The sequence below is a fragment of the Phascolarctos cinereus genome, unplaced genomic scaffold (genome assembly GCF_003287225.1).
Source record: "Phascolarctos cinereus isolate Bilbo 61053 unplaced genomic scaffold, phaCin_HiC Scaffold_4;HRSCAF=312, whole genome shotgun sequence".
NCBI classification, from domain to species: Eukaryota; Metazoa; Chordata; class Mammalia; order Diprotodontia; family Phascolarctidae; genus Phascolarctos; species Phascolarctos cinereus.
Window position 1 is genome coordinate 327,953,632 of NW_027555847.1, and position 27,415 is coordinate 327,981,046.

General features: G+C 36.8%; 1 protein-coding gene across 1 annotated transcript in view; it reads left to right on the forward strand.

The window, feature by feature from the left end:
- The window catches only part of SREK1IP1 (SREK1 interacting protein 1), a 39,543-nt gene extending 12,795 nt beyond the window's left edge, over positions 1–26,748 (forward strand). Inside the window, exons 3-5 of the mRNA XM_021007225.2 lie at positions 8,489–8,632; positions 20,798–20,876; positions 25,194–26,748. Of these exons, the coding sequence (XP_020862884.1) occupies positions 8,489–8,632; positions 20,798–20,876; positions 25,194–25,386 (416 nt within the window). The 3' untranslated portion in view covers positions 25,387–26,748. The remainder of the gene's footprint in view (positions 1–8,488; positions 8,633–20,797; positions 20,877–25,193) is intronic.
- The last annotated feature ends 667 nt before the right edge of the window (positions 26,749–27,415 follow it).

The window sequence follows — 27,415 nt, forward strand, 5'->3', positions numbered from 1 at the left end:
AGGAAAATTATCTTTCTTTAGCTATAAAAATAAACAAAAAGCAACACACATTAAGCAATTTACATCTAAAGTATTTAATGCTTTATTGAAGATACTTGTAGTGATTATAGGATTGTTTTAATAGTGTATTTTGTTGTCTGAAATAAATTGACTTTTCAAGTTAAGAATGAGAGCTGTACTTCTAAATAAATATTTTATTTAGAAGATAATTGAATCTTAAAGACTGAATTACATTTATCATGAATTTTTTAACTTACAAAATATTCATTTATTTAGTCTTACAAGATTTACAAGGTATTTTTTTAATTAATAAAAATCTGTTTTCTCTTTCTCACCACATAGAGGGGAGAAAAAGAAAAAACCCTTACAACATATATGCATAGACAAGCAAAACAAATTCCCTCTGTGGCTGTGCCTAAAATATATATGACTCATTCTGTACCCTGAGCCTCCATTTGGAGGTGGTTAGCATGCTTCATTGTGAGTCCTTTGGAATTATGATTAGTCATTGCATTGATCTGAGGTCTTAACAGCTTTCAGTTTGTTTTTACAGTGTTTTTACTGTAAAAATTGTTATCCTGTATCTACCCACTTAACTTTTCATCAGTTCATTCAAATCTTCCCAGATTTCTTGGGAAACCATCCATTTCATCACTTCTTATGACACATAATATTCCATTATATTAATACACCATAATTTCTTCCATCATTCCCTGATTTATGAGTATCCCTCTCTTAGTTTCCAGTTCTTTGTTACTGCAAAAGAGCTGCTACTATAAATATTTTGGTAAACATATGGTTCCTTTTCTTCTTCCTTTATCTCTTCAGCGTATAGACCTAGTAGTAGTGTTACTGGGTCAGAATGCATGCACATTTTAGTAAATTGGGGGCACAGTTCCAAATTACTTTCCAGAATGACTGGACCATTCACAGCCCCACCAGTAGTGCATTAATGTACCTGTCGTTTTCCTTTTTTTGTCAACTTGGCCAAGTCTGAAGGGTGTGAGGTGGCAAAGTAAAGGCATCTTGGCTCTTCCCCTTGAACAGGCAGATTTCTAAGGAAGAAATCAAAATCACCTGTAGCCATATAAAAAATGCTCTAAATTGATAAGAATTAGAGAAATTTGAATTAAAGCATCACTGAGGTTCCACCTCACACCCTTCAGATATAATGCCTCAAATCAAATTCTGGAATGGTAGAACCAACAAAAAGTTGGGGTGAAACAATTCTCCAGCCCAAGACAACTTAGGAGTTTGGTAGGAAAGGTCTGTCTCACTAGGGTGGTGGTCAGACCTAGAGAGCTATTCGATTCAGGCCATGCTCCAGTCAGGCAGTAGCAGGCCGTGGAGGCAGCGGCAGCTTTGGGAGCTCAGGCCCACACACAACAAGGGAATCAGACAACTGATTAGAATGAGATTATAGGGGATCTTTTGCTGGCACTGTGTGCAGAATCCTGTTGTATTGCCCATACAGAGTTCCAGGTTGTAGTCCCAGGGCAAAAAGGAACACTAATGGCCAAACATGTGGTGTCATGTGGGAGCAGAGTCCTGGTCACAGATCTAGGATGGAGAAAAGTGCTTGCAATCACAAGGGAACAACGACCCTGGTCTCAGGGCTAGAGCAAAAGGGAGTACTAATCCTTATGGCTGTAGGAGAGCAGGGGCCCATGTTAAATTTCCAGGGCCATAATAAGTGAGAGCACTTGTGATTGCAGGGGAACAGGGTCCCTGGTCACAGTTCCAGGGTAGAGAAGAATACTTGTGGTGCACACAGGCCAAGAGAGCAGTGACCAAACTTCTCCTTAGATCATACCACCTTGGAAAATACAAAAACTTATAGGCCCTCAGCACTAGCTCTGAAAACAGCAGCATGGAAACCATGAAGCCTGGGACAATGTCCTCTCTACCCTGGGAGCAGAGTCCAACTTGAACATAAAGTTAAAAGTTAAGAAATAGGCTGGAAAAATGATAAAACAATTTTTAAAAAAGCCTGACCACAGAAAGTTACTATGGTGACAGGGCAGAACAAGACACAAACTCAGAAAAAGACAGCTAAGTAAAAACAACTGCATGTAAAGACTCAAAGAAAAATGTCACAGGCCCAAATTGGTTAGTCTCCAAAAGAATTCCTGGGAGAGCTCAAAAAGGATTTTAAAAATCAAATAAGAAAGGTGAAGAAAATAATTGGGAAAAGAAGTAAGAGTGATGCAAGAAAATTATTAAAAGAAAGTCAATAGATTGGTAAAGGAGGCACAAAAAATACTTAAGAAAATACAATATTAAAAAACAGAATTGGCCAAATGGTAAAAGAGGCACAAAAATCTAATGAAGAGAAAGCTTTACTTAAAAAGCAAAATTGGCCAAATGGAAAAAGAGTACAAAAATGCATCAATCGGGGCAGCTAGGTGCCACAGTGGATATAGCACTGGTCCTGGAGTCAGAAGGACCTGAGTTCAAATCCAGCCTCAGACCCAACACTTGACACTTACTAGCTGTGTGACCCTGGGCAAGTCACTTAACCCCAACTGCCTTAAAAAAAAAAAGAAAGAAAGAAAGAGAGATTAAATAGTAAGCTCCTTAAGAAAAAATCCTCAGGAGCAGATGGATTCACAAGTGAATTTTACTAAACATTTAAAGAACTATTAATTCCAATACTTTGTGAACAATTTGGAAAAATAGTCAAAGAAAGAATCCTACCAAATTCCTTTTATGGTTCAGATATGGTACTGATACCTAAACCAGAAAGAGCCAAAACAGAGAAAGAAAACAACAGACTAATTTCCCTAATGAATATTGATGCAAAAACTTTGAATAAAATAGGAGCAAGATGATTATAGCAGTATCTCACAAAGATCATACACTATGACCAGGTGGGATTTATAACAGGAATGCAGGGCTGATTCAGTATTAGGGAAACTATCAGCATAATTGACCTTATCAGGGAGAAAAAAAAATCCTGTGATTATCTCAATAGATGCAGAAAAGGCTTTTGACAAGATACAATACGCATTCCTATTAAAAATACTAGAAAACATAGGAATAAATGGAGCTTTCCTTAAAATAAGTAGTATCTTGGATGTCTAAAACCATCATGAAGCATTATTTGTAATGGGGATAAGCTAGAAACCTTCCCAGTACAATCGGGAGTGAAGCAAGAATGCCCGTTATTGCTGCTATTCAATATTGTACTAGAAATGCTAGCTAGAGCATTAAGACAAGAAAAAGAAATTGAGGTAATTGGAATAGGCAGTGAGGAAACAAAACTATCACTCTTTGCAGATGATATGATGGTTTACTTAGAAAATCCAGGAGAATCAACTAAAAAACTAGTGGAAATAATTAACCAACCACAGCAAAGTTGGAGTATATAAAACAAACCCACATAAATCATCAGTATTTCTATATATTACCAATAAAGTCCAGCAGCAAAAAATAGAGAAATTTGATTTAAAATAACTGTAGGGGCAGCTAGATGGCACAGTGGATAGAGCACTGGCCCTGGATTCAGGAGAACCTGAGTTCAAATCCGGCCTCAGACATATAGCACTTGCTAGCTGTGTGACCCTGGGCAAGTCACTGAACCCCCATTGCCCAACCAAAAAAAAAAAAACAAAATGAAATAAAGTAATTGTAGACAATATAAAATACTTGGGAGTCTACCTACCAAGACAAACCCAGGAACTATTTGAATACAATTACAAAACACTTTTCACACGAAGTCAGATCTAAACAACTGGAAAAAAATATTAATTGCTCAGTCTATTGAGCAAATATAATAAAAATGACAATTCCACCTAAATTCATTTGATTATTCATTGCCATACCAATCAGACTACCCAAAAATTACTTTATAGAATAAGGAAAAAAATCACAAAATTCATCTGGAACGAAAGGTCAAAAATGTCAAGAGAATCAGTGAAAAAGAATGTGAAGAAAGATGGCTTAGCAGTACTAGTTCTCAAACAATTACAAAGCAGTAATCATCAAAACAATCCAGTACTGGCAAAGAAATAGAGTAGTGGATCAACGGAATAGATTATACAACACACAGTAGTAAATGACCATAGTAATCTAGTGTTTGACAAACCCAAAAATTCATGCTTTTGGGACAAGAACTCACAATTTGACCCCCCCAAAAAACCTGGGAAAACTAGAAAGCAGTTTGGCCAGAACTGGGTATAGACCAACACCTCACACTGTATGCCAAGATAAGGTCAAAATAGGCACATGATTTAGACATAAGGGTGATGTTATAAGCAACTTAGAGGAGCATGGAAAATTTTACCCATAGATCTGTGGAAAAAGGGAAGAATTTATGACCAAACAAGATAGAGAACATAACAGAAGGTAAAATGAATAATTATTAAATTTAAAAGGTTTTGCACAAACAAAAGCAATGTAGCCAAGATTAGGAGGAAAGCATGAAACTGAGGGGAAAAAATTTATACCACATATCTCGATGAAAGCCTCATTTCTCAAATATATAGAGAACTGTGTCAGATTTATAACGATACAGGTCACTGTCCAATTGATGAATGGTCAAAGTATATAAACAGGCAGTTTTCAGAAGAGGAAATCAAAACTATCCATAGTCGTATAAAAAAAATACTCTAAATAATTATTGATTGGAGAACTGCAAATTAAAACAACTCTCAGGTAGCACCTCACACATATCAGATTGAATAATATGACAGAAAAGGAAAATGACAAATGTTGGGGTGATGTGGAAAAATCGGGACACTAATGCATTGTTGGTGAAGTTGTGAACTGGTCCAATCATTCTGGAGAGGAATTTGGAACTATGCCCAAAGGGCTTTAAAACTGTGTATACCCTTTGACCCAGCAATACCAGTACTAGGTTTGTATCTCAAAAAGATCAAAGAAAAAGGAAAATGACCTATATGTACAAAAAGTTTTGATAGCAGCTCTTTTTGTGGTGGCAAAGAATTGGAAATTGAGGGGATGCCCACTAGTTGGGGAATAGCTGAACAAGTTCTGGTATGTGATTGTAATGAAATACTGTTGTGCTATAAGAAATGATGAGCAGGATGCTCTCAGAAAAACCTGGGGAGACTCATATGAACTGATAAAAAGTGAAGTGAGCAGAACCAGGAGAACATTGTACATACATAGTAAGAGCAATATTGTACGATGATCAATTGTGAATAACTTAGGTATTCTCAGCAGTACAAAGATCCACGACAGTTCCAAAGGACTCTTCTTGAAAAATGCTATCCACCTCCAGAGAAAGAATTGATGGAGTCTGCATGCATATTGAAGCATACTTTTTTTTTGCTTTCTTTGTTTTTCTTGCTTGTTTTTTAATGTTTTTTCTTTTGTAACATGGCTAATATGGAAATAAGTTTTGCATGACTGTACATATATAACCTATATCAAGTCGCTTGACTTCTCAAGGAGGGGGGAGGAGACGGAGGGAATGAATTTGGAATTCAAAATTTAAAAAAACTCATGTTAAAATTTTTTTTTTACATATAATTGAGGGGAATTTATCAGTTAGAGAATGACTCTTCTTAATAGATTTAAATCAGTTCCTTATATGTTTTGGAAATGAGACTCTTATCAGTAAAGCTTCTTGCAAAGATTTTTTTTACCCAGTTACCTGTTTCTGTAAAATATTTTCTCTGCAAGAATTCATTCAGATTTGCAGTACAGATATTATTATTATTATTACCATTTTACATGTGAGGAAATCATCTCAGAGAGGTTAAGTAACATGCCCTCCTGGTCACACAGCTAGGAGTGGAGTGTGGAGCCAGGATTCAAACCAAAGTCTCTTGACTCAAAGTCCATTGCTATTTCCACTGTAACATGCTATTTCAGCTTTAATATTAAAAATTACAAATGTCAGAAATGACAGTGAACCAGTTTGCTCTCCATGGACTAAAAAAATCTGTCAAGCCAGGTCAGCTATGTACTCCATATTACTTTTTTATTTCATTCTTGATTGCTTTTCATAGAAATCTGTGTTTTTGGAGGGTTTGGGGGAGACTATTTTTGCTATGACCATATCATGGTTTTGTATTTGTTTTCTTATTGATCCAACTGAAATGATTTGTCATCAACAATATTTATTCCTTGATACTGTAAATTGTCCGTTTCTGGAACTTCAGAACACAAAATATATGAGGTGGTAAGAGGGAGGCAATAAAAAAAAGTATACACTGTTTATGCTATCATTTGACTATTAATGTCTGGTAAGATACAAGGTAGCATGATTATATACACTCCCCAACTACTTTGGTAATAGCATATATTTAAATCAGTTGCCCTAACTGTTCTTTATGAACCTCTGAAATAAATTTGTCTGACATTTAAAGGAAATCATCCTTTAAAAAATTTTTAGTTTATTTCCTTCCTCTTATAAAAGTATTTTCTTTAAATGCTGGCTTCTTTTTTATGTCTTTCATGGAAGCTCCACTTTGAACAGATTAGAAGGTAAAATAACTAAATGCAGTAACTCTTTTTCCAGCTGCTCCTCACACAATTACAATTCTCACATTGTTTTTCTCTTTATGTACTCTTAATTGTTTTGCCAGGTGCAAAGGGCTCTCAGTGGGGTAAGCTGTTAGTGTTCCAACGCAACTGTGTTAGATTATATATTGGCTAGATTATATGTTTTGAGCTTTCTGCAGGTGATATTTTTAAATTTTATAATAACATAATGATGGGTGCCATATGATGACATAGGGCCAAATTCTCCCAACTTCCAAAAAAAGTATTAGAATTACAATAAATGTATCTTTAAAAATTAGAGCTATTTTTAAAAAGCGTCTTTTTTCATCATATAAGTGGCACATTACATTAATAATAGAAATACTTTTTACTAAAACTGATGGACTTCTTTTTCTTTTTAACAATTAAAAAAATTTTAAGCTTTTGGAAAATGTCCTAAGAATAACACTATATACCATTATTTGTTCAGTCAATAAATATTAAGTGCCTACTATATGTCAGGCATTATATTAAGTGCTAGGGATATGAAGAAAGGCAAAAGACAATCAGGGAGCTCACATCACTTTAACAGTTGTTAAAATGATGAAATTTCTCAGATATTAAAAGCATCAATTGGTGTTAACAGTAGTCTTGTTTCTGGCTACAAATAGCCTGTTTCTGACTCCTGCCAGAAGAAAAATTTTTAAACAGTCCCTGGTGATTTTGAAGAATTCATTCATTTTGTATATATAAGCAGTTTGATTTTCTGACTCACCACAATTTAGGTTCTGTTATTTAGTCATTTTGCTTAATTCTTATTACGTAATAATTTTAATTAATTTTAACTTTTATGTTTTAATATTTTAATGGTTATATTTATAGTTAATTAGTTATTTTAATATTACAGCCTGATGTAGGTATGTATAGCCAAGATCAATACTTGGGAGTTTCTGTTCACATAGGAATCATCTGTTTTTACCTCAGTGTCTATGCTAAAAAAGATGAGCTAAGTACAACTTTATTTCTAGTTCCAACTTATTTTCTGGCTTCTCTTTTCTTCCTCATATGTAAAATCTTATTTCAATTCACCAGCTCCCTTCTTCCTATTGACTCACCCATATCATGGGCTACTTCCTGTTTCCATTCCTTTCATTTTAGTAGGAAGGTGTGTCCAAGGCTCCTGCTTATTTATCCTGTTTACTGATGTTGTCTACTTGCAAATAAATACTATAATCTCAGTTATTCCTTGCCTGGGCAAATATAACTTGGATAAAAAAATTGATTTGTCTCATAAAGGAAGTAGATAGCTATTACAGGTCAAAGCACAAGGTATTTTTTTTAAATTTAAATGAACAGGTTATTTGCTACAGATGTACCATATAAACTTGCACTTATAAGTGGTCTTCAAGGTAGCCTAAAGAAGAACATATTAATTTGTGTGAATGGTACAATTAGCCAGGATCAAGTAGTGTATTCACGTCCTAGCGGCTGCTGAGCAAAAGCTCTTTTAATGATTTTAACAGCTTAGTAAATGTGATTAGAATATAGAAAAGTTTGAGATGCAGAAATCAAAGATGAGTCTACATTTGTACATCTAAGAAGAAAAAATAATATTTAGCACAAAAGAAAAAGTTTTTAAAAGAAGAAATGTTATGGAAATTAAAATGTCAACTAAAGAAAAAAATATCCCTCTTCTCTCCTAGTGTCCTGGTAAAGTGGAAATAGCACTAGAGCAGAAGTCAGATTCTAAGTTCATCTACCTCTAGCAAGATCAGCCTGGACAAATCACTCTCTAGCCCTACCTAGTTTGTAGGCTTAAATCAGGTGATCTGTGTGAAAGTATTTTGTTAAACACTGAACAACTTTAATGTAATATAGCCTATAGTCTTGTAAAAGTTAAGACATTCTCATCTGGCATTATTAAAATTATGGTTTGCCCTTATTACATTGAATATTTATAATTTTCAAGCATAAAATAATCTGATGTTTCCATTTCTGCATCTTGTCATTTAATTTTCTGTTTTGTTTTATTCAGCTGGTCACCTGACTTTTGAATGCCGTAATTTTCTCCGAGTAGACCCCAAAAGAGACATAGTTTTAGATGTCAGCAGCACAAGTAGTGAAGACAGTGAGGAAGATGCTGAGGAACTCAATAAATTGCAGACTTTGCCTGAGAAAAGTAAGTAAAACATTTTAGGGATCATACTAAGAAGCCTTTGTAATGCTTTTAGGTATTTTATTTTATTTTGTGTATAATTTGTCACAATATTAAAGTCACTTTATTCCCGAACTACTAACCTAAATACCTACTTTCCCAACTATATAAAGTCTTTGTAGGAATAACTTACACTTTCATCTGGAGTGTCCTAGATGAAGGTATGAGTGGGACCGTCAGGTTTTCACAATAGTTTAGAGCAGAACACATCTTGATAGTCATAGTGGACTGAGAGGTGAAGAGAATGATTTCACTATGCTTATTATTTGGTGACTATAGAAAAGTATTTAATTCAAAAAAGCAAGATGGCACCTTAAAGGCACACTTCCAACAAAGTTTTTCTGTTGCATATGATAAAATCATACAAGATTCCTAAAAAGATAGTATGACAAAAATAATTTTATCTACTTATTAATATCAAGAGAGTCATAAAACAAGGAGATGTATGCTGACCAAATGTATCCCTTGAGTGCAGAATCCAAGGTGAAGAAGGATTCCATAAGAGTTGGTGGCGCCTTCCAGATAACTTTTGTTTATAGATGACATTGTACTAATTATGTTAAGCCTTAGAATACTAAAGAGACTCTTAAGTGAGATCTATAGTCTCTCAAAAGAGTTTGGCCTAACCATCTACCAGGAGAAAACCAAGTGGGTGAAGAAGGCCTGTTGTCCAAGCTGTGATATGTATTTGATTAAGCAAGGCATAGAGATAGTCTTTAAGTCTGCGCGTGTTGTGGACACTATGTATACAGTGAAGGAGGCCCACATGGCTTGTCAGAGAGTCCAGTGACCAGAGGTTGGACTGGATTGCAATTTTTTGGGAAATCGCACCATGTTTTTATGACTCCGACCTTCTCCCTGAAACAAAAGCCATCTTTATAACATTAGTATTCTTCTAGTGATGCAAGTTGTGTATCAGCCAAAGGGTAGTGGAGAGGTGTGTGATGAGCATGAGTAAGATCCAACATACAATAACTATACGGAAGAAGCAGAATAAAAGATATAAAAAAGATTTATAATCAGTAAAGGAGGAGCTAGTTGTGTAGTGGTATCAAAGGATACAATGTCAAGAGAAAGCTCCCTAGCACACTGGACACACCTCCTCACTGTCATCCCCATAGAGCAAGCCTGCACAACATAACAGCCTGTGCACCACTTGCAGCCCACCAAAGGATTTCCAGTGGCTCACAAAAAATGTAAAAGATGTAAATACAGACCTGCACAAATGCCATCGGCGGCTCACTTTGGTGAACCGCGTGTTGTCCAGGCCTGCCATAGAGCACATGGACAAGGATGTGAAGCCACTGTTGGGCTGAAAGGTAATGTGGTACAGTGGAAAGGACATGGAATCAAGAATCAAAGGACCTGGGTTTATGTCAAGTCAATAAGCATTTATTATGCACTTACTTTGTACCAAGCACTGAGCTAACCATTGGGAATACATATAAAAGCAATAGAAAGTCAGTTCCTGCTCTCAATGAACTTATGTTCTAATTGAGGGAAGACAGCATGTAAAAGGAAGTTAAAAAGCAAGAGGGAGGAGAGTCAGAATTATAACTTGGAAAAGAATGAAGAAATACCTAGCCTGAACATTTTCCTCAAAATGGAGATCCTGAGAGAGACTAGCCAATCAGGGAAGGGGCTGCAGGGGCAGATTCCTTCCATTAGAAAAAGGTCAGGGGTAGACTGAATTTCCAGGGTGAGGAGACTTAGGAATGGAGCATGGAGAGCAATGAAGAGATGACTTGCCTGCATGCTTTCCTTTAAATGTAGGTTCTAGGAGCATCCAGAGGGGGGAGCCACAACAGAGTTCCAGTTTGGTAAGTTTGGTGGAGTGAACTGCTGGTGTGAGTAGGCTGCTGTGGCATGGTATTAAAAGTCCAGGGAGTCAGGAGTGGAGCCCAGAGAGGATTTACTCCTTCTTATTTGCCTGTGTGACCTTGAGCAAGTCACTTGATCTCTGCAAGCCTCCATTTCTTCATCTGTAAAACAAAGGGGTTAGATTTTATATCAATGAAATCTCACATTCATTGAAGAAACTCAGTACAGTGGGTGGATGTCTCCTTGTTTCTGTATAGAGTAGTTACTAAACCCTTCATGCTTTTTTTTAGTGTATTACATGGGCATGAGCGCGTGCACACACACACACACGTGTGCTCCAATGCTTAACACAATGTCTGCCATGTAGTAGATGGCTGACAAATACTTATTGAGTGATCGACTACTAAGCTTGCAAACAGATATGTTGCAAGCAGAATACATTTGGCAAATTATCAAGGAAAGCAGAATACTTGTCCCTAAGAAAATAAACTTCTAAGAAAAACTTTGCTTATCCCAGGATCTTCTAATCTGAACCTATCTCTGCAGATATGTTCTACAGCAAGTATATTTCAGCAGTACTACTGTTGTGTCCCAATTTATTTTTCTCCTTGTTGTTTTCTTGCTCTAAGCTAGTGAGAGTATTTACAAAGTAAGACAGGGTAAGTACATGATCAGCTGTGGCCAAATAGCAGCCAATCATTTTTTGCAGATAAATAAATAGATGGATGGACAGATGAATAAATATAACTTGCTAATTTAGTAAAACACACAAACTGTCATTTGAAGACAAAAATCTTTTGATAGAACCCATATCCATCCTTGATACGTTTCTAGGATTGTTGATCAAGGGTAGGAAATGAGGAGAAACATGCTTTAGTGGAGAGTCCTGGAACAGGAGTAAGAAGACTGGCTCTAAATGGAAAGAACTCAAGTGTCATTCACCTGATCCACGTTTGAGTCCTGATTCTGAAATTTATCTGAGTAGCAATGTGCAAACCAATTAACTGCTCTAAACCTCAGGATCTCCATCTGTAAAATGGAAATAATAATTACAATACTTGCTTCACAGAGGCATTGTAAGAAAGGATTTTTTTAATCTTAAAGAGCTCTACACACATAAGCTGTTGTTATTATGTGGATTTAACCTCCCTGAGCCTTAGTTTCTTCAGCTGTAAAATGAAAATATTCATACTTGCTCTTACTGTGATGGACAAATGAATAATATATATGCAAATACTATGTTACTCTCCATTATATTAATAAAAATGTACCTTAGAATATTCAATGAGTACATCTTCCAGTGGTGGAAATGACAGCCCACCCAAGCCTTATCACCTGCGCCTTGGCCCGCATCCTCTTGTAAATTCTCTGTAGAGAAGTCCACACAACCTGATAGAGACTTCCCGGTAAGGCTTTTGTCATTCTGTAGGTACCGTGGCAAGAAGGCTCTTCATTGGTTGTCACTAATTCTTTGTACGTGACCAGCCCACCTCCTTTTCAGGATATTCTTAATGGACCCTTTTTTGAGGGGTAGTAATCACCCTTTGTCTGCAGTCTACTCCGGCCCACCATGCTTCTTTCCACTGCCCTTTGGAAGACCTGCAACTAAGTCTTCTGAGACTGTGGCATTCACAGCATCAAAGCATCACTGGAAGAATATTGTCATTAAAAAGATAAGCATGTGTTTCAGAAGGAAAAAAAAGTGCCGTTCAAACCACTCTGCAGTTTCCCAATATCTACAGTATCCATAGTTTGATGGAATCAGCACCATTCCTGTGCTATCCACCACCAGGAATTCCTGCATAACCTAACCAACTATAGAGCATTCTTCTTCAGTTTAGACTCAGGGCTGCACATTCTTAATGACAGGAACAGATACTTTTTGTAAGCCTATATGTCTTAGTTTCATACTCTACTGGATATTAATAATTAGAAATTCAAAGTAATTTCATTGAATCTTTCAAAGAATCTTGTATGATTTCAGAATATTAATGAGATACACTTTTTAAAAAAAAAAATTTTTCAGGCAGTTGGGGTTAAATGACTTGCCCAGGGTCACACAGCTAGTAAATGTCAAATGTCTGGTCAGAGACCAGATCTGAACTCAGGTGCTCCTGACTTCAGGGCCAGTGCTGTATCCAGTGTGCCACCTAGCTGCCCCGAGATACACTTTTTTGCAGCAGTGCCTGTAAGGCAGCATCTTGTTCTGTTGAGGCGTTTTTTTTTTTATAGTCAACACACTAGTAAGTGCTGTGGAAGCTTGAATTTTCTTTACCTTTTGTGACTATAAAGAGGTGGTCTGCTATACAACATTATTTCCCAAAGCCTGTCTGTTCATTGTGTCATGCCTTCTTTATCAAGCACACCTTTGATATATGTGTAACTACTCTCAAAGATTTTTCAGTGATAGGAAAGCTCTATAGGAATATAAGTCAGTAGTTAATGATGTTTTATTAATCCACATGTTTGAAGAGGAGTAACATCTGTGATTATTTTTCAAATCCTTCACTATCCTCTCATCTTTCAGTTATCATGAAAACTAATCCCAGGGCAGCTGGGTGGTGCAGTGGATAGAGCACCGAGCCTGGAATCAGAAGGACCTAAGTTCAAATCCAGCCTCAGACTAGACATTTGACACGTACTAGCTGTGTGACCCTGGGCAAATCACTTAACTCCAATTGCCTCACCTAAAGAAAAAAAAAAAGAAAGAAAACCAATCCCTACAATCATTGCCTTTAGCATGGACTTCCTCTAGACTTGGTTTGGTCTAGATGCTTTGCCCATCTTTATATCCTTTAGTAACATTTCACCTTCTTCCTATAGTATATCAGGGACTATGATGTTAACCTGTGTGGGTAGCTCCATTATTGTTGATGCAGAGAAATGACTTATTATAGTAATCTTAACAGATCTTTTCCATGTTTCATTTGTTGTACTTCCAGTTTCATCCATAAATTTTGCAGGATAACCCAGCTTCATTGGGTCTCTTGCCAAAATTTTAAAATCTTATTTTCCCCATCATTACTATTTGCTGTTTTATGAAGTAATACTGGTTGCAATCTTCTACCATCCTCCTCTAAGATTTTTCATAAACAAGTCTATATTCTGAACTGAATGTTGCCCTTGACTGCCTAATATTTTTGTTTGCCAAGGAGATGAGGTATACTAGCCAAAGCAGTTTCTACACTCTTTCCTTTTTCTTTTTTTTTTTTTGATAGTTGCTTTACACTTACTAAAACTTCTATGGGAAAGGATGATTATAAGTGATTTTAAATGTCAATATCTATTCCTTTATCTATTTCACATTTTCCAGTATCAGCCAATCAACAGACACTTATTAAATACCTACTAGTCGGCAGGCACTGTGTGAGGTGCTTGGGATACAAATACAAAGAATCCCTACCATCAAAGAGCTTATATTTGAGTTGGAGCTGTTAAAATTATCATATCACATGTTCACGTTTTTATTTCTCTAATCTGATGTTGAATTTTATCTTTTCCTCTAACAAGCAGATCGTCTAATTCTCACCTGAATCTAGATGATTTTAAAACAGTTCCCAATTGGTAGTCAAGACATGATCAGGTTCATTTCTTGTGGTATCATTTTGTGCTTGCCATGTCTATCGCTTGCCAAGTTTCTTCTCAAGTATTCCTTTTTGATAGATAGAAGGCTTTTTTGGTCTTGTAGAGTATAATCTATAAGCCTTTGGCCTCTTTTGTTTCTTACTCCTGAGTCGTGTTTTCCATCGCATTTTTCACTGTCCTCTATTCTCACTTTGTGTTGAAGTCAGCAAGTATTAAAGTATACATTGAGTCAGTTTGGAAAATTCACAGTATTACTTGACATCCTTATCTTCTTTAACATATACTCGTATATTTATCTACATTCAGTCTTATTTTGTATTACTTCCCTTCATGTACTCTCCAGTCCAGTTAAATTGGCCTGCTGGTTGTTTGCTGTACATGCCATACTTCACCTACCTCCATGCCTTTAACATCAGCTGTTTCTCACATCTGAAATGCACTGTTTCCTCATCTTCATTTGGAATCCCTAGCTTCCTTCAAGGGATAGTTCAGGTACCACCTTCTTCAAGAAGACTTTGCTGATTGCCCCAAGCCCAACTGTTAAAGCCTATTCTATCTTAAAATTATTTTGTGTTATATATATATTCTTCATACTTATCCTTATGTGCTATATGTTCCCTCCTCCTCTACTACCATCCAAAATATGAATTCTTTGTGATCAAATTCCTTGTGTTGTTATTTTTGTGTCCACAGCACCTAGTATAATGCCCTGGACATAGTGTAACACATAATAAATATCTGTTGGATTTAATTTAATGGAATAGGCTTCATGGTGGTCTTTTTATAAATGCCCGTCATAAACACTTCAAGACAGGATAACCAAGTATCCCATTAAATGATGTTTCTTGTTGTCATCGTACTTGCAATAAAACCATTTCTTCCAGTTTATTTACTTGCTTCTCTAGGGCTAGGTGACCTTGAGCAAGTCAGTTGATCTCCTGGGACTTCAGTTTTCTCTTTTGGGAATGAGGGAGTTGGCCTGGATAGTATGTGAGGTCCCTTCAAGCTCTAAGAATATAATCCTGTTGCCTGTGAGCCATCCTTCCATTTAACTGTACTTTCTTTTTTTGTTTTCTGGTTTGATTCATGACAATGTCAGCATTGTTATGATTCATTTCCTCTAGCAGTATGTCCAGTCACTTGTACTAGGCAAAGACCTTTCATTTAAGTTAATATGTACAGACTATCTTAAACCTATATCATTCTTAATATATTTGCCCCTTTTCCTACTATTTTCCCTAAGAGCGTTGTCATAGCTAAAGAATTCATCATCTATTGGCCAGCCTACTTAGCCCAGCTGATTCTCCAAAAAGCAGACTTAATTTGCTGCCAGGATGACCTCCAATATGATTAAAGAGCTTGTGTGGTTAGACTACTCAACAAACAATTGAACAAATATTAAATACCTCCTATGTGCAAGGCATTGTTCTAGGTGCTGGAGATGCAAATATAGTTTAGGTTCAGTACTGGAACAAAATGAGGCACTTGTAGTCCACTTACAGTTAACTTTTACAAGGAGCCATGGGAAGGGAAGGGTATTCAACAAAGATAATCAGTAAAGATAATACATTGATTCAGGTGAATGAAGCTACCTGATGTTAGTCACACTATTTTTCAGCATCTGAAACCACAGAGGGAGCTGGAACTCCTCATAGCCATTTGTACTTGGGCAACCAGCAAGCCACACCAGCAACCTAAGCCCTTCCCTTAGCCAGTCGGGTGTCAGGGAGAATTTCTGTACCTCTTAAGGAAAATAACTGCCCTGACTTGCACTGGTTAGAGTCTTAGGAAAGCTAGCCCAGCCTCTACATGGCAGAGCCCCAGGAAATATTGCTTCTATTACAGATGTTAACTCAATTCTATACTCAATAGAAAAGGAATCTTAAAATGGGATTTTAAATTTTGATTCTAAGCAAAAATTAGAAAAACCTATTATAGACACCTGAGAAAGCCAAGACCATTATCTTATTTAGACCAGGAGAGGTTTGTGTGTTAGGAGGCTATGTCAGAAAAAATTATAAGCTAAGAAGAAATAATGAGGATATAGCAGTACAGTATGATAGGAATTTTAAAGTGAAATCTGTGGCTTTGGGGTTTATTTTTATTTCTTTTTCCAAGAGTGAAAAACTGGCTGTAATGGAATATATTACATTGGGTAAAAATATCTCCATTGTGCTGCTTAGAAAAATATTTTCCATCTTTTTCAGTTTGTTGAGTTACTGAAAATGAGAGAACTAAAGGGAGGGTCAGATGAGGATAAGCATCTAAAAGTTAGTATTTTTTAAAATATCTTACCGTATCAGTTAAAGATAGTCTACCTTCCTAATAGTATTTGGAGAAGTCCATACAGCCAAAATCACAGTTACAGTTTGCCAACCAGTGCAACTAAAGACTCTCAGTTCTGAAAGGGCAGCATTTACCTCTTCTCTGTCCATGATCTTTTTTTAAACTTTATTTTAATCCATAGTATAAGGGTGGGATGACTGATTTACTGAACCTCACCCAACTTAAAGTAAGTGATAAAATGCCCAGTAAATTCTATTACCAAAACATTTCAAATAAACGGAATTTTTCCTCAATCACAAAATAACCTAGGGTTAAGTAAAGATAAATATAAATTAAAGGTAAGACAGAGAACCTACCCTCTGCCTAAACGTTAGGAATTTTCCTAACTAGGTGCTCAGAATAATTGTGATTGAACTCATAACCTTTCATCTAAAATAAACTTGATAAAGTTGAAGAGGGAATCACATGGACCTTAGGGGCCATTATATTTCCCCCTAGACTTAGGCTAATTATTGTAACAGGATGTTGTTAGAACGTGAGAGCTGAAAGCGACTTCAGAGAACATCTAAATAACCCCTTTATTTTACATGTAAAATTGTTGGGGGCAAGAGATTACATGACTTTTAGTGTGACACAATTTGTGGCAGAACTAGCAATAGAACCCCAGTCTTTTGACTTGTAGTTTATTGTCCTTTTTATTACATGTTGTCCCTTTAACCATCTCACATTATCAGACTAATGACAAACCGTAAGGCCAGTTGAAACATTTATTAATCACCTCTGGTACACAAGTCTCTATGCTAGGTGCTTTAGATATAAAGACAAAAATGAAACTGTCCATCTTTTAAATGAGCTTACATTCTACTGGAAGAGAAGGGACACAGCTTGTATAGGGATAAGTATATTCCAGCTGGAAAGAATCGGGAAATTTAATGGAGGAAGTATACCTAAGCTAAGCCTTGGAAGAAAATAAGGATACTAAAAAGCAGCTTTATAGCTGGAAATACATTCCAGGCTTTGAGGACAGCTTGTGTAAATGCAGTTTGACATTTGATGAAATGTCAAGTTCAGGAAGTTATTCCAATTTGGCTGGACAGCATCTGTGAAGGGAAATATTGTAAAATAAGAATGGAAAGATAGATGGGAGCCAGATAGCAGAGGGTCTTAAATACCATGCTGGAGAGTTTGTATATAATCCTAGTGGCAACAAGGTTCCATAAATATAATAGACTATAAATTCCATATGGACAGGGACCATATTTTCTCTAAACTTCATATGACCTCAGCTTACCTCAGTGTTCTGTACATAGTAGGTACATGATAAGTGTTGAATGAATGTTCGAACATAGCCCCTAACCTTAACAAATTCATAATGTAATAGTTATGATTAAGTATTTATCCTGACAAACATAATCAATGAATTAACATTTATTGTGTACCTCAACACTGTACCAGACACTTTTATGCACAAAGATATAAACCAAATAGTCCTTGCCCTCAGTAAGCTTGCATTCTCTTGAACAACAATGTGTATACATACATATATATACACACACACATAAGAAGATTAAAAAATATATACAAAGTAACTAAAGATGGTGATGGAGAAATCATGAAAGGCCTTATGTAGAAAGTTGTACTTGAGCTAAACTTTGAAAGCATCTAGGGATTTTCTGAGGTAAGAGTTATGAGGAGCTGCATCCTAGGCATGAGAGATGGCCTGTACCATGTCACAGTTGTGGGAGTGGGACTGTTGGAGTGGGCATTATGGCTGGAACATAGAGTGTTTGAAGGAGAGTGATGTGTAATAAGACTGGAAATGTAGACTGGAGCCAGATTATGAAGATCTTTAAATGCTAAATAGAGAAGATTCTCTTTGACCCCTGGGGCAGTGGGGAGCCCTTGGATGGCATGATCAGCCCTGGGATTTAGAAGATGGATGGCAGAGGAAAGACTGAGGCAAGGAAGCCAGTTAAGAAGTTATAGAAATGGTCCTAGAAAGAGATGATAAGAGCCTCAACTGGGGTCATAGCTGTGTGAATAGAGAAAAGGGACAGGTATGAGAGAGATGGTATAGACAAGATGTTCTAAAAACATTTGGAAGCTGGATATGGGGTGAGGGAGAATAGTCAAAGATGACTCTGAAGGTGTCAGCCTGGGTGACTTCAAGGATAGTGGCCTCCTGAACAGAAATGGAGAAGTTTGGAAGAAGGAAGAGTTTTGAGGCATAACAGTGAATTCTGTTGTGGACATATTTAGTTTAAGATTTCTCTGGGCCAGTCAGTTTGGGATCTCCATTAGAGCATGCTAACACAAGACAAAAGTTGAAGCAAGAAAATAGGGCCAGATAAAGAAATACAGGAGTCATCTTCATAGAGAGGATGGTCAGACCTATGGGAGCTAATATGAGGTCATCAAGAAATAGTTTAGGAGGGGCAGCTAGGTGGCGCAGTGGATAAAGTGCCGGCCCTGAAGTCAGGAGGACCTGAGTTCAAATCCGGCCTTAGACCAAACACTTGATACTTACTAGCTGTGTGACTCTGGGCAAGTCACTTAACCCCCAATTGCCTAAAAAAAAAAGAGAGAGAGAGAGAAATAGTTTAGAGAAAGAAGAGAAGATACAGAACCAAACCATGCGGTATACCTGTAGTTAAGGGCAGGACATGAACAGTGATCTCATAAAGGAGACTGAAGTGTTCTCCCTTTGCAGTTTCTGTCCCTACATTGTACCTTAAGGTTACCCAGGTTCAGAACTGAGGTTAGTTCTTTATTCTTATTCATGCCCCCATATCCAATCAGGCACCGAGTCCTTTCATTTCTGTCTTCTCAAGATCTCTCACATCCATTCCCCCTTCTCTATTCACACCACAGCCACCTTAATCTAGGCCCTCGTCACCTCTTGCCTGGACTACCAGCTTCCTCACTGGTATCTTTATCCTCTCCAGTCCATTCTCTACACAGCTGCCAAATTGATACTCCTAGAGTACTTGTCTCATTATATAACACACACACAGACACTCAGAAAGTATCATCAGCTCCTCATAGCCTTTAGCATGATATGAAAACTCCTCTGTTTGACATTTAAAAGCCTTTATAGTATGGTTCCAGCCTAACTTTGCAGACTGACTATAAATTGGTGCCCCCAAACATCCAGTGATTTAGTAAAGCCATCCTACTTGCTGTTCCTCTAAATAAGACAGTTTATCTCTCATGCCATGACTGGAAGGGTCTCTGCCTTCACTTCTGTCCCTTAGAATTCCTTTTTCCCTTCAGGACTCAGTTCAAGTACCATATCCTTCAGAAGATGAGGAAAGGAATCCTTCCTGATTCCCCCTACTCGTTAGACATCCCACTCAGTCACTGTGTATTTATTATAGATACATGCTTCATTCACTCATCTGCAAATATATTGTATTTCCCATCCTACCTGAAGATTGTACGCTCCTTAGAAGCAAAGACTGTCCTTGTATATATGTCTTCATTCTCAATCCTAGCCCAGCTGGGTACATTCACAGAAGCATCTACAATGCTTCATTTTTCCTCACTTCATATGCATCGTAACATGCCAAGTATCAGTGATTCTGCTTCCCACACCATCTTGCATCTGTCTCCTTTCCTCCACTCACACAAAAACTACTCTAGTTTAGATCCTCCTCACTGCTCACCTGGGCTATTATAATGTCCTCCTAATTGGTCTCCTTGACTCAGTTCTCTTCCCTCCGTTCCATTCTCCACATAATTGCCAAAATGATATTGATAAAGAATAGGTCCAACCATGTTGCACCCCTGCCCGTAAACTCCAGGGGCTCCCTATTTTTTCTGAAGTCAAATGCAGACTCTCTGTTTTAGCATTTAAAGCCTTCCACAGCCTGGTTCTAGGCCCATTACACATTGCTCCCCTTCACATGGTCTTCGTTCCAGCCACACTGGCCTTGTTGATATTCCTCACATATGACATCCCATCTCCTGTCTGTATGCTTTTGCACATGCCATTCCCCCTGACCTCCCACCCTTGTCCACCCTTTAGCATCCCTAGCTTCCTTCAGAACTCAGCTCCAGTGCTTCCTTCTTAATGACACCATTACCGATACTGCCAATGCCTTCCTCCCCAAAATTACCTTGCTTTTACTTTGTATATACTTACACGTGCATATGATGTTTCAACTGATAGATGATGTAAACTCCTTGAGGGCAGGAACTATTTCATTTTTGCACAATACCTGGCACATCGTAGAAACCTATTAAATACTTGTTGTTTGAATTCTGAATATTTTTCACTGGTTTTTTTTTAAATTTAATAGATCTTACAAACGTTTTCTTTCCTTTCTTCCACTATACTTTTCTCTACCATGTGTGAAAAACCTCCTCATTTAAAATGCTATTAATATGCCTTAGATTAATGTATGGTATGACGACCTGATCTTTTTATTTCTACAGATATAAATGAGGAAGAGGAAAAGAAAAAACAGAAAAGAAAAAACAAAGAGAAACTTAAATTGAAAAAGAAAAGAAAAAGGTACCCTTTAATCTCATACAGAAGAATAAGATTTTCTGGAATGTCTTTGAAAGTTTTAAATTGATTTATTTAAGTAGATTTGCCAGTTGTTGGAATAGGGTCTAAGTCAATAGTCACACTCTCTTGAATTATTTGCATCAATTGTTAACAAAACCAGGATTGCTAGAGAGAGAGTTCAAGAATCAAAAATGATATAAAACATCTCATTTGTTGGCATTTGATAACCAAAGACTAACACACTTAACAAAATTATGAGTGGTAAGCTGTCTCTTAAATTTTCTTAAATTAATCTCTCTCCGGTTATACTCTAGAGTTAAAGTTTAAAACGTTATATACACCTTTAATCAAACAAAACAATGGAATGTCACAAATCTTTCTGATCATTTTTTCTCTCATATTTGTGTGCCCACTAAGATGAATGTCAAAATATGTCTGCATCTTCAAAATACAATTGTCTTGAAAGAAGTCATTTATTTTTCTAAAAAACTGTGATATATCCCTCTTGTGCTTGAATGTTCAGTCATTTTCAGTGATGTCCAATTCTTCATGACTCTATTTGAAATTTTCTTGGCAGAGATACTGGAAGTTTGCCCTTTCCTTCTCCAGCTCATTTTACAGATGAGAGAACTGAAGCCAACAGGGTTAAGTGAATTGTCCAGGGTCAAACAGCTAGTTAATGTCTAAGATCAGATTTGAACTCAGAAAGATGAGTCTTCCTGACTGTAGACCCAGCGCTCTATCCTAGATGTCCTTGTGCTTGAGTAGTATACTGAAAATCCGTCCATGTCTTTCAGGACCTTTGCCACTGTTGATCTCTCTATGAATTTTGACTATTAATTATTTGGGGCACTTAATAGGTTATAGCTTGTTACCAATTTCCATTAAATAAATGATACAGAAGACATTATTGAGGATTCATGTTTCACTACTCTTATCTCAATTTCCATCCCTTCCCCCCCAAAAAAAGGAGTTACAGATTTAAAAGTGAAAGGGACCTTAAAAGATCATCCAGTCCACCCTACTCATTTTATATTTGAGGAACTTAAAGTCCAGAGAGCTAATGACTTGCCAACAGCAGGAAGGCACTAGCATTAAAGGGAATTGGAAAAGACTTCCTGTAGAAGATAGGAATTTAGCTGGGACTTGAAGGAAGACAAAGAGGTCAAGAGGCAAAGGAGAGAATATTCCAAACACGAGGGATACCATGAATATGCCTAGAGCCTGAAGATGGGAGTGCATTGTGTAAGGAACATCAAGGAGGCCAGTGTCACTGGATAGCAAAGAACAGGGTTGGGAGTGAGAGAGAGGAGCTATGTAGGGTGCAGAAGACTGGAAAGTTAGGAAGGGGTCAAGTTGCAAAGGGTTTTGAATGTCAAGCAACATTTTATATGTAATACTAGAGGTGATTGGGAGTTTATTGAAAGGGGAGGTGGGGCAGCAGGGAGGTGACATAATTAGATCTGTGCTTTAGGAAGATTAATTTGACAGCCAAGTGGAGGATGTACTGAAATTAGAGAGAGATTTGAGGCAAGGAGAACTACCAGTAAGCTATTGGAATAATCTAGACCTAAGGTTAGGAGGGCCTGCACCAAAGCAGTAGTAGTGTTAGAGGAAAGAAGGGGGAAAATGAAGCCTTTTCAAAGTAGTAGAGACCTAAAAATGTTTGAAAACAGAGGGGAGAGGAACCAGTGGGGCACAATTAAAGATGCTGTAGAGAAAAGGGTTAAATGAGGGAACAAGGTCCCAGAGGAGAGTTGTAAAGGGATGAGATTGTGATCACCTATGGTCCAAAATTGATCTTTTACTGTCTTTTACTTTTTCTTCCCATGCTGCTATTGCAATAGAAGAAACAGTATAAAGTGAGAATGCCAAAGTTCATCTACAACAGAGGTGTTAAAGTTCCACAAAACTCCCCAGTGCAGCAGGAACCAGATTGAAATATAATTGAGAACTATTTAACAAAATAAATAAAAAATACAACATAGATTATGTTAATTTGTGGTTTTCTAAGTCAAAATGCAGCCAGTAGAGATTCTATTCTATTTGAGTTTGATACCACTGTTCTGGAATGTAAAGATCCAGTGTAATGCATCATTCCCTTACAGACACACACACACACACACACACACACACACACACACACCCCTCTAAAAAATAATACTATTAATAAGGTTGTTTAGATCTAGGAGGAATTCTAGGATATCAAGCATTATGCAAATAAAATATCTATGTAGGACTATCTGTTAAAAACACAAAAGTACATTTTTCCAAAGAGAAAAAATGCTGTCATTCTCATGTAGGTTCCAGTTTCTAGGTACCTCTTAAACTTGAAACCTAAAGATTTGTCCATCTCTGTTCAGCCTAAAACAGTTAAAACAGAGAGAGGACCTAGAACTTATTCATTAGAGAACAGTATTTTCTTTATGTATCTAGGTTTTATCTTATGTATTTTAAGAGTGGTTTTAGGGTTTGACATTGTTGTTTGTTGAGTTATTCACCTATTTCAAGTTTTCCATTTTTGTTCCATGTTCATTAACTTATTGAAATGTGTGTGTGAGGTTGGGGAGAGATAGAAGTTTTTGTAGTCTTGTCTCATGTTATTTGAGAGCCAGGGAAAGGTAGCATGTTGCACAGCTTTATATACAGTTTTGAAGCGTTGGTTTTTATGTAAGGGTGTGAAGTTTAGGAAACCTGCTCTAATTTGTTATTTTCTACTAATTTGAAAATATTATTGAACAGAAAAAATAAAGCAAGGGATTGCAAGGTCCTACTTCATAAATACAGTTCTCTCTTTACATAAATGAGCTGTTCTACAGACCTCTACTTAAAGTGATTTTTACATAGTGTTAATTTGTCCACAGATGTAGGAAAGTGAGGAAGGGGAAGGCAGGAAAGAGCCTCATGTCCATGGAGGGAGGGGTCCAGCACGCAGTTCAAGGATATATGGGGGCCAGGGACAAAGAAGCAAGAGTAGGAGGAGAAACACGCATGACCAGCCAGCCACATGGGCACCTGGCTGGAACTGAGAGGAAAAACACACAGGGGGCAGACACATGGACCCAGCCAGGGACACAGACAGGAGAGGACGGGTGACACAGAGAGGCACATGGAAGCTAAGGACAGACAGGCGGTACCCAACCGTGAATAGAAGACAGATATGTAGGGGCTGGAGACTCAGGCAGGTGCGCAGAGCAAGGCAAAGGTCTCCCCTTTCAGCACTAGAGGTCTTAAACCAACATGGCAGTGGCATGGTGGTCTGTCTACTCATCTGTTATTCTGCTTTCACTCGGAGGGATTTGATTTCTTTCCAAATTCTTTATGTAAAGTTGAATTTTGTGACTGCCTGTATAGAGTATTTAAGTAGGTAATGAAAATTGTATTGAAATGTGTCTGCTATTCTGTATTACCTCTTAGTCAAAGAGATCCATACTTTTATTTAACTTAAGGGACATTTTAAAAAAATATATTTATATTTTTATATTTATATTTATTTTCATTTTCATTCATTTGTGTTCATCCTTGAGCCACCCTTATTCATGTAAAATTATAACTGTTCATGTAATTCAATTAGTGAGCCATCCTCATCCAAAAAGACCTGGGTTCAAATTTGTCTGCCTCTCACACATACTGGCTGTGTGATCCTGGGCAAGTCCCTTAACATCTCAATGCTTTAGATAACTCTCTGAGATTATAATTTCCAGAGAAGGTGCTGAACAGCCTCAGTAAGGGAAAGTTTCCTCACTCAGGAGTTCTGTAAACCAGAGGCATCAAATAATGCTCCTAAGTGCTGCAGCTTGGATGAGATTAAAATGTAATTGGGAAATATTTAACAAAGTAAATAAAAAACACAATTAAGCATAGATAACATTAATGTGTAGTTTTCTAAGTCAGTATGCATCCACAGAAGCCTTAATTACAGTTTCAGGCCCCCATTTTCTATTTGAGTTTGACACCACTGCCTTAGACCAGTGGAATCAAATCCAGTCTCATGCCTGTAACTATCTCCCTGTCTCTTAGGGGAATATACTAATTTTGTAGTGAGTTTATTTTTGTGCAAATGAATTAGATAAACATATAATGACAAATGATAATTGCTACTTAAATTAAGCTTTTTAAGTTTTTATATCATAAGGTTAGTTATAGAGTGAAAAATGAAAATTACAATTAGATGATTTTACCTCACTAGGTTTAAAATATGTTGATAAACTGGAGCTGAGAAGTTTATATTTTGTCACTTTCTCTAAAATAAATATAAATTCTTGTTCAAGTTTCTCTGTCAGCCATTGATTTGATAACCTATGTTTATATTATCCATAGGTCTTATTCATCTAGTTCTACTGAAGAAGATACTTCAAAACAAAAGAAACAGAAATCCCAGAAGAAGGAAAAGAAAAGGGAGAAAAAAAGCAAAACAAAAAAAGGAAAACATCACAAAAAGGAGAAAAAGAAGCGAAAAAAGGAAAAACATTCTTCTTCTTCTGATAGTTCAGACTCTTCTAGTAGTAACTGAGATATCCACTCATTCTGCTGACATTTTATATTTAAGAGATTTGCTTCAGTAATTATGCTTTGTATTAAACTCACACCTTCCAGACAAGCATTCCTCCATGTATAAGGCCAACACCGCTCTTGACCTACCCGGGTTGTGACTATGAAGTAAGAAGGATTATTATAAGATTTAGGAATCAGTCTTGTTAGGGACATATCTTATTTCATTCTCCTTAATATGTTTTTCTTTGCTATTACCATTGCTTTAGAAATTTATCGTAAAGTGTCATCACAAAAGACAAGGAAAAAACCATCTGTACAAGTAGCCTACCTGACTCTCAATGCTATTACCAAATGTCTGTCCACCTTCCCAGGGAGCAGATCTAGGAAGTGAAACATGTGTTTGGGAAGCGGATCCCTGCAGACATTCAACATCTTCCAAAAAAAACCACAGCAAAATCAAGTAGCCTTATATCCTATTATATAAGTAATAGTATATTGTTTTTATAGGACCAGGCTTTTGACCCATAACATTGCCTTATGGGTCTTTTTTTTCTTTAAATAAATGGAATGTACAGAAAAGTACTAAATGCAAGAGCCTTGTTCCAAGTTTTACTCTTATGTGAAAAAAGTTTTTAGTAACTGCCTAGTGTGGGTTTTTCCCTCTAGCAGTTGTAGTATTTTCTTTTCTCTTTAAAGACCAGTCCATTTTGAGCATTTATTCCTAGCATTGCTGCTCTACTTAAGACTTAAAGATAAGATTCTGTTGATCAGTATTTATAGCAGTAACAGCTGTTTTGTTTTGTAAATGTGCCACATTGGCATATGTAAAAGTGATGCTTCAGATATCAACATCTGTATTCTGGGGGAAGATGGAACCTTCATTAGGGTTGGCTTTTTTTTTTTTGTCAGATGAAATATCAAAATTTTATGAAGCTTGTTTGTATTAGAGTAGTGCAGGAATTTTTATAAATTTGAAATTATATACTGTATTTTGTCAAATAATTTTTAAATGCTTTTTTAACATTTGACATTAATTCTCGTGCTTTCTTAAGTGGCCAGTTGGGGTAGGAGAAGGAATTTGATTTTTACTTAGTCATAAACTTTAGCAGATGCATAAAATAGTTTTAATTAAGTTATCGATGAAGAAAGACTGCAGATCTTTATCCTGCCATCTGTTTGGAAAATTAAAAGCTTCAGAATGTTAGAAATAATTTGTCTTCATTGGCTATGACCTTACATTTTTCAAATAAAAATTATATGTTTGAGCATTCTCAATTATAAACTAGCATACTTAGATAACCTGTCCTGGATTTTTTTTCCTTAATAATGGACAACATTCTTTATGGTTATGATCAATAAATTAAAGATTTATCAGATTGTATCAGCATTTGGAATGCCAACTTATTGACCTATTGCCAGCTAGCCTTATGTCCTGAGAGCTGCCTCAGTTGAGAGTTCTGACTTCAGATAAGTTCAGTCAATGATACTGGAGATGAAAGTATCTATGTTTTAGAGGGTATCTGACTGTGCCATTTTCATTCACATTGCCTGAATGGAAATGACTTTTTACCTTTCTTAGCCTTTTTTTAAAATATTTGAAGATATTTTTACCTTATATCCATGCCCTGAATTTCCATGATGCCGCACCCTCATATGTGTTTCTTCCAGTTTGGTGGCCATGGAGACTTAAGCACTTTCAGCTTCTCCTAGATTACCTTGACAATGACAATTCAGCAGTTGTCAGTCCAAGTCAGTTTTTTGTGCAACCTTCATTCCTACAAATTAGTCATTCCCAGCTTCGCTGAGAAAGAGATTCAGTTTTTTATATAGTTTAGACAGCGCCTGGAAAAGACTAGCCAAGATGACAAACTAAACTGAAAGTATTACAGCACAATTTCCCTCCACAAATACTCCACAGAGACCTAGAAAATGCAGACTAAAGCCTGATTAGGAAATTCAAGGGGACAACATAGTCATTTTTTCTAGTCCAGGTTCGTGTTGAGGAACAGAGGGCTATCGCATTGGGATGGGGTCTAGCTGCATGGAGG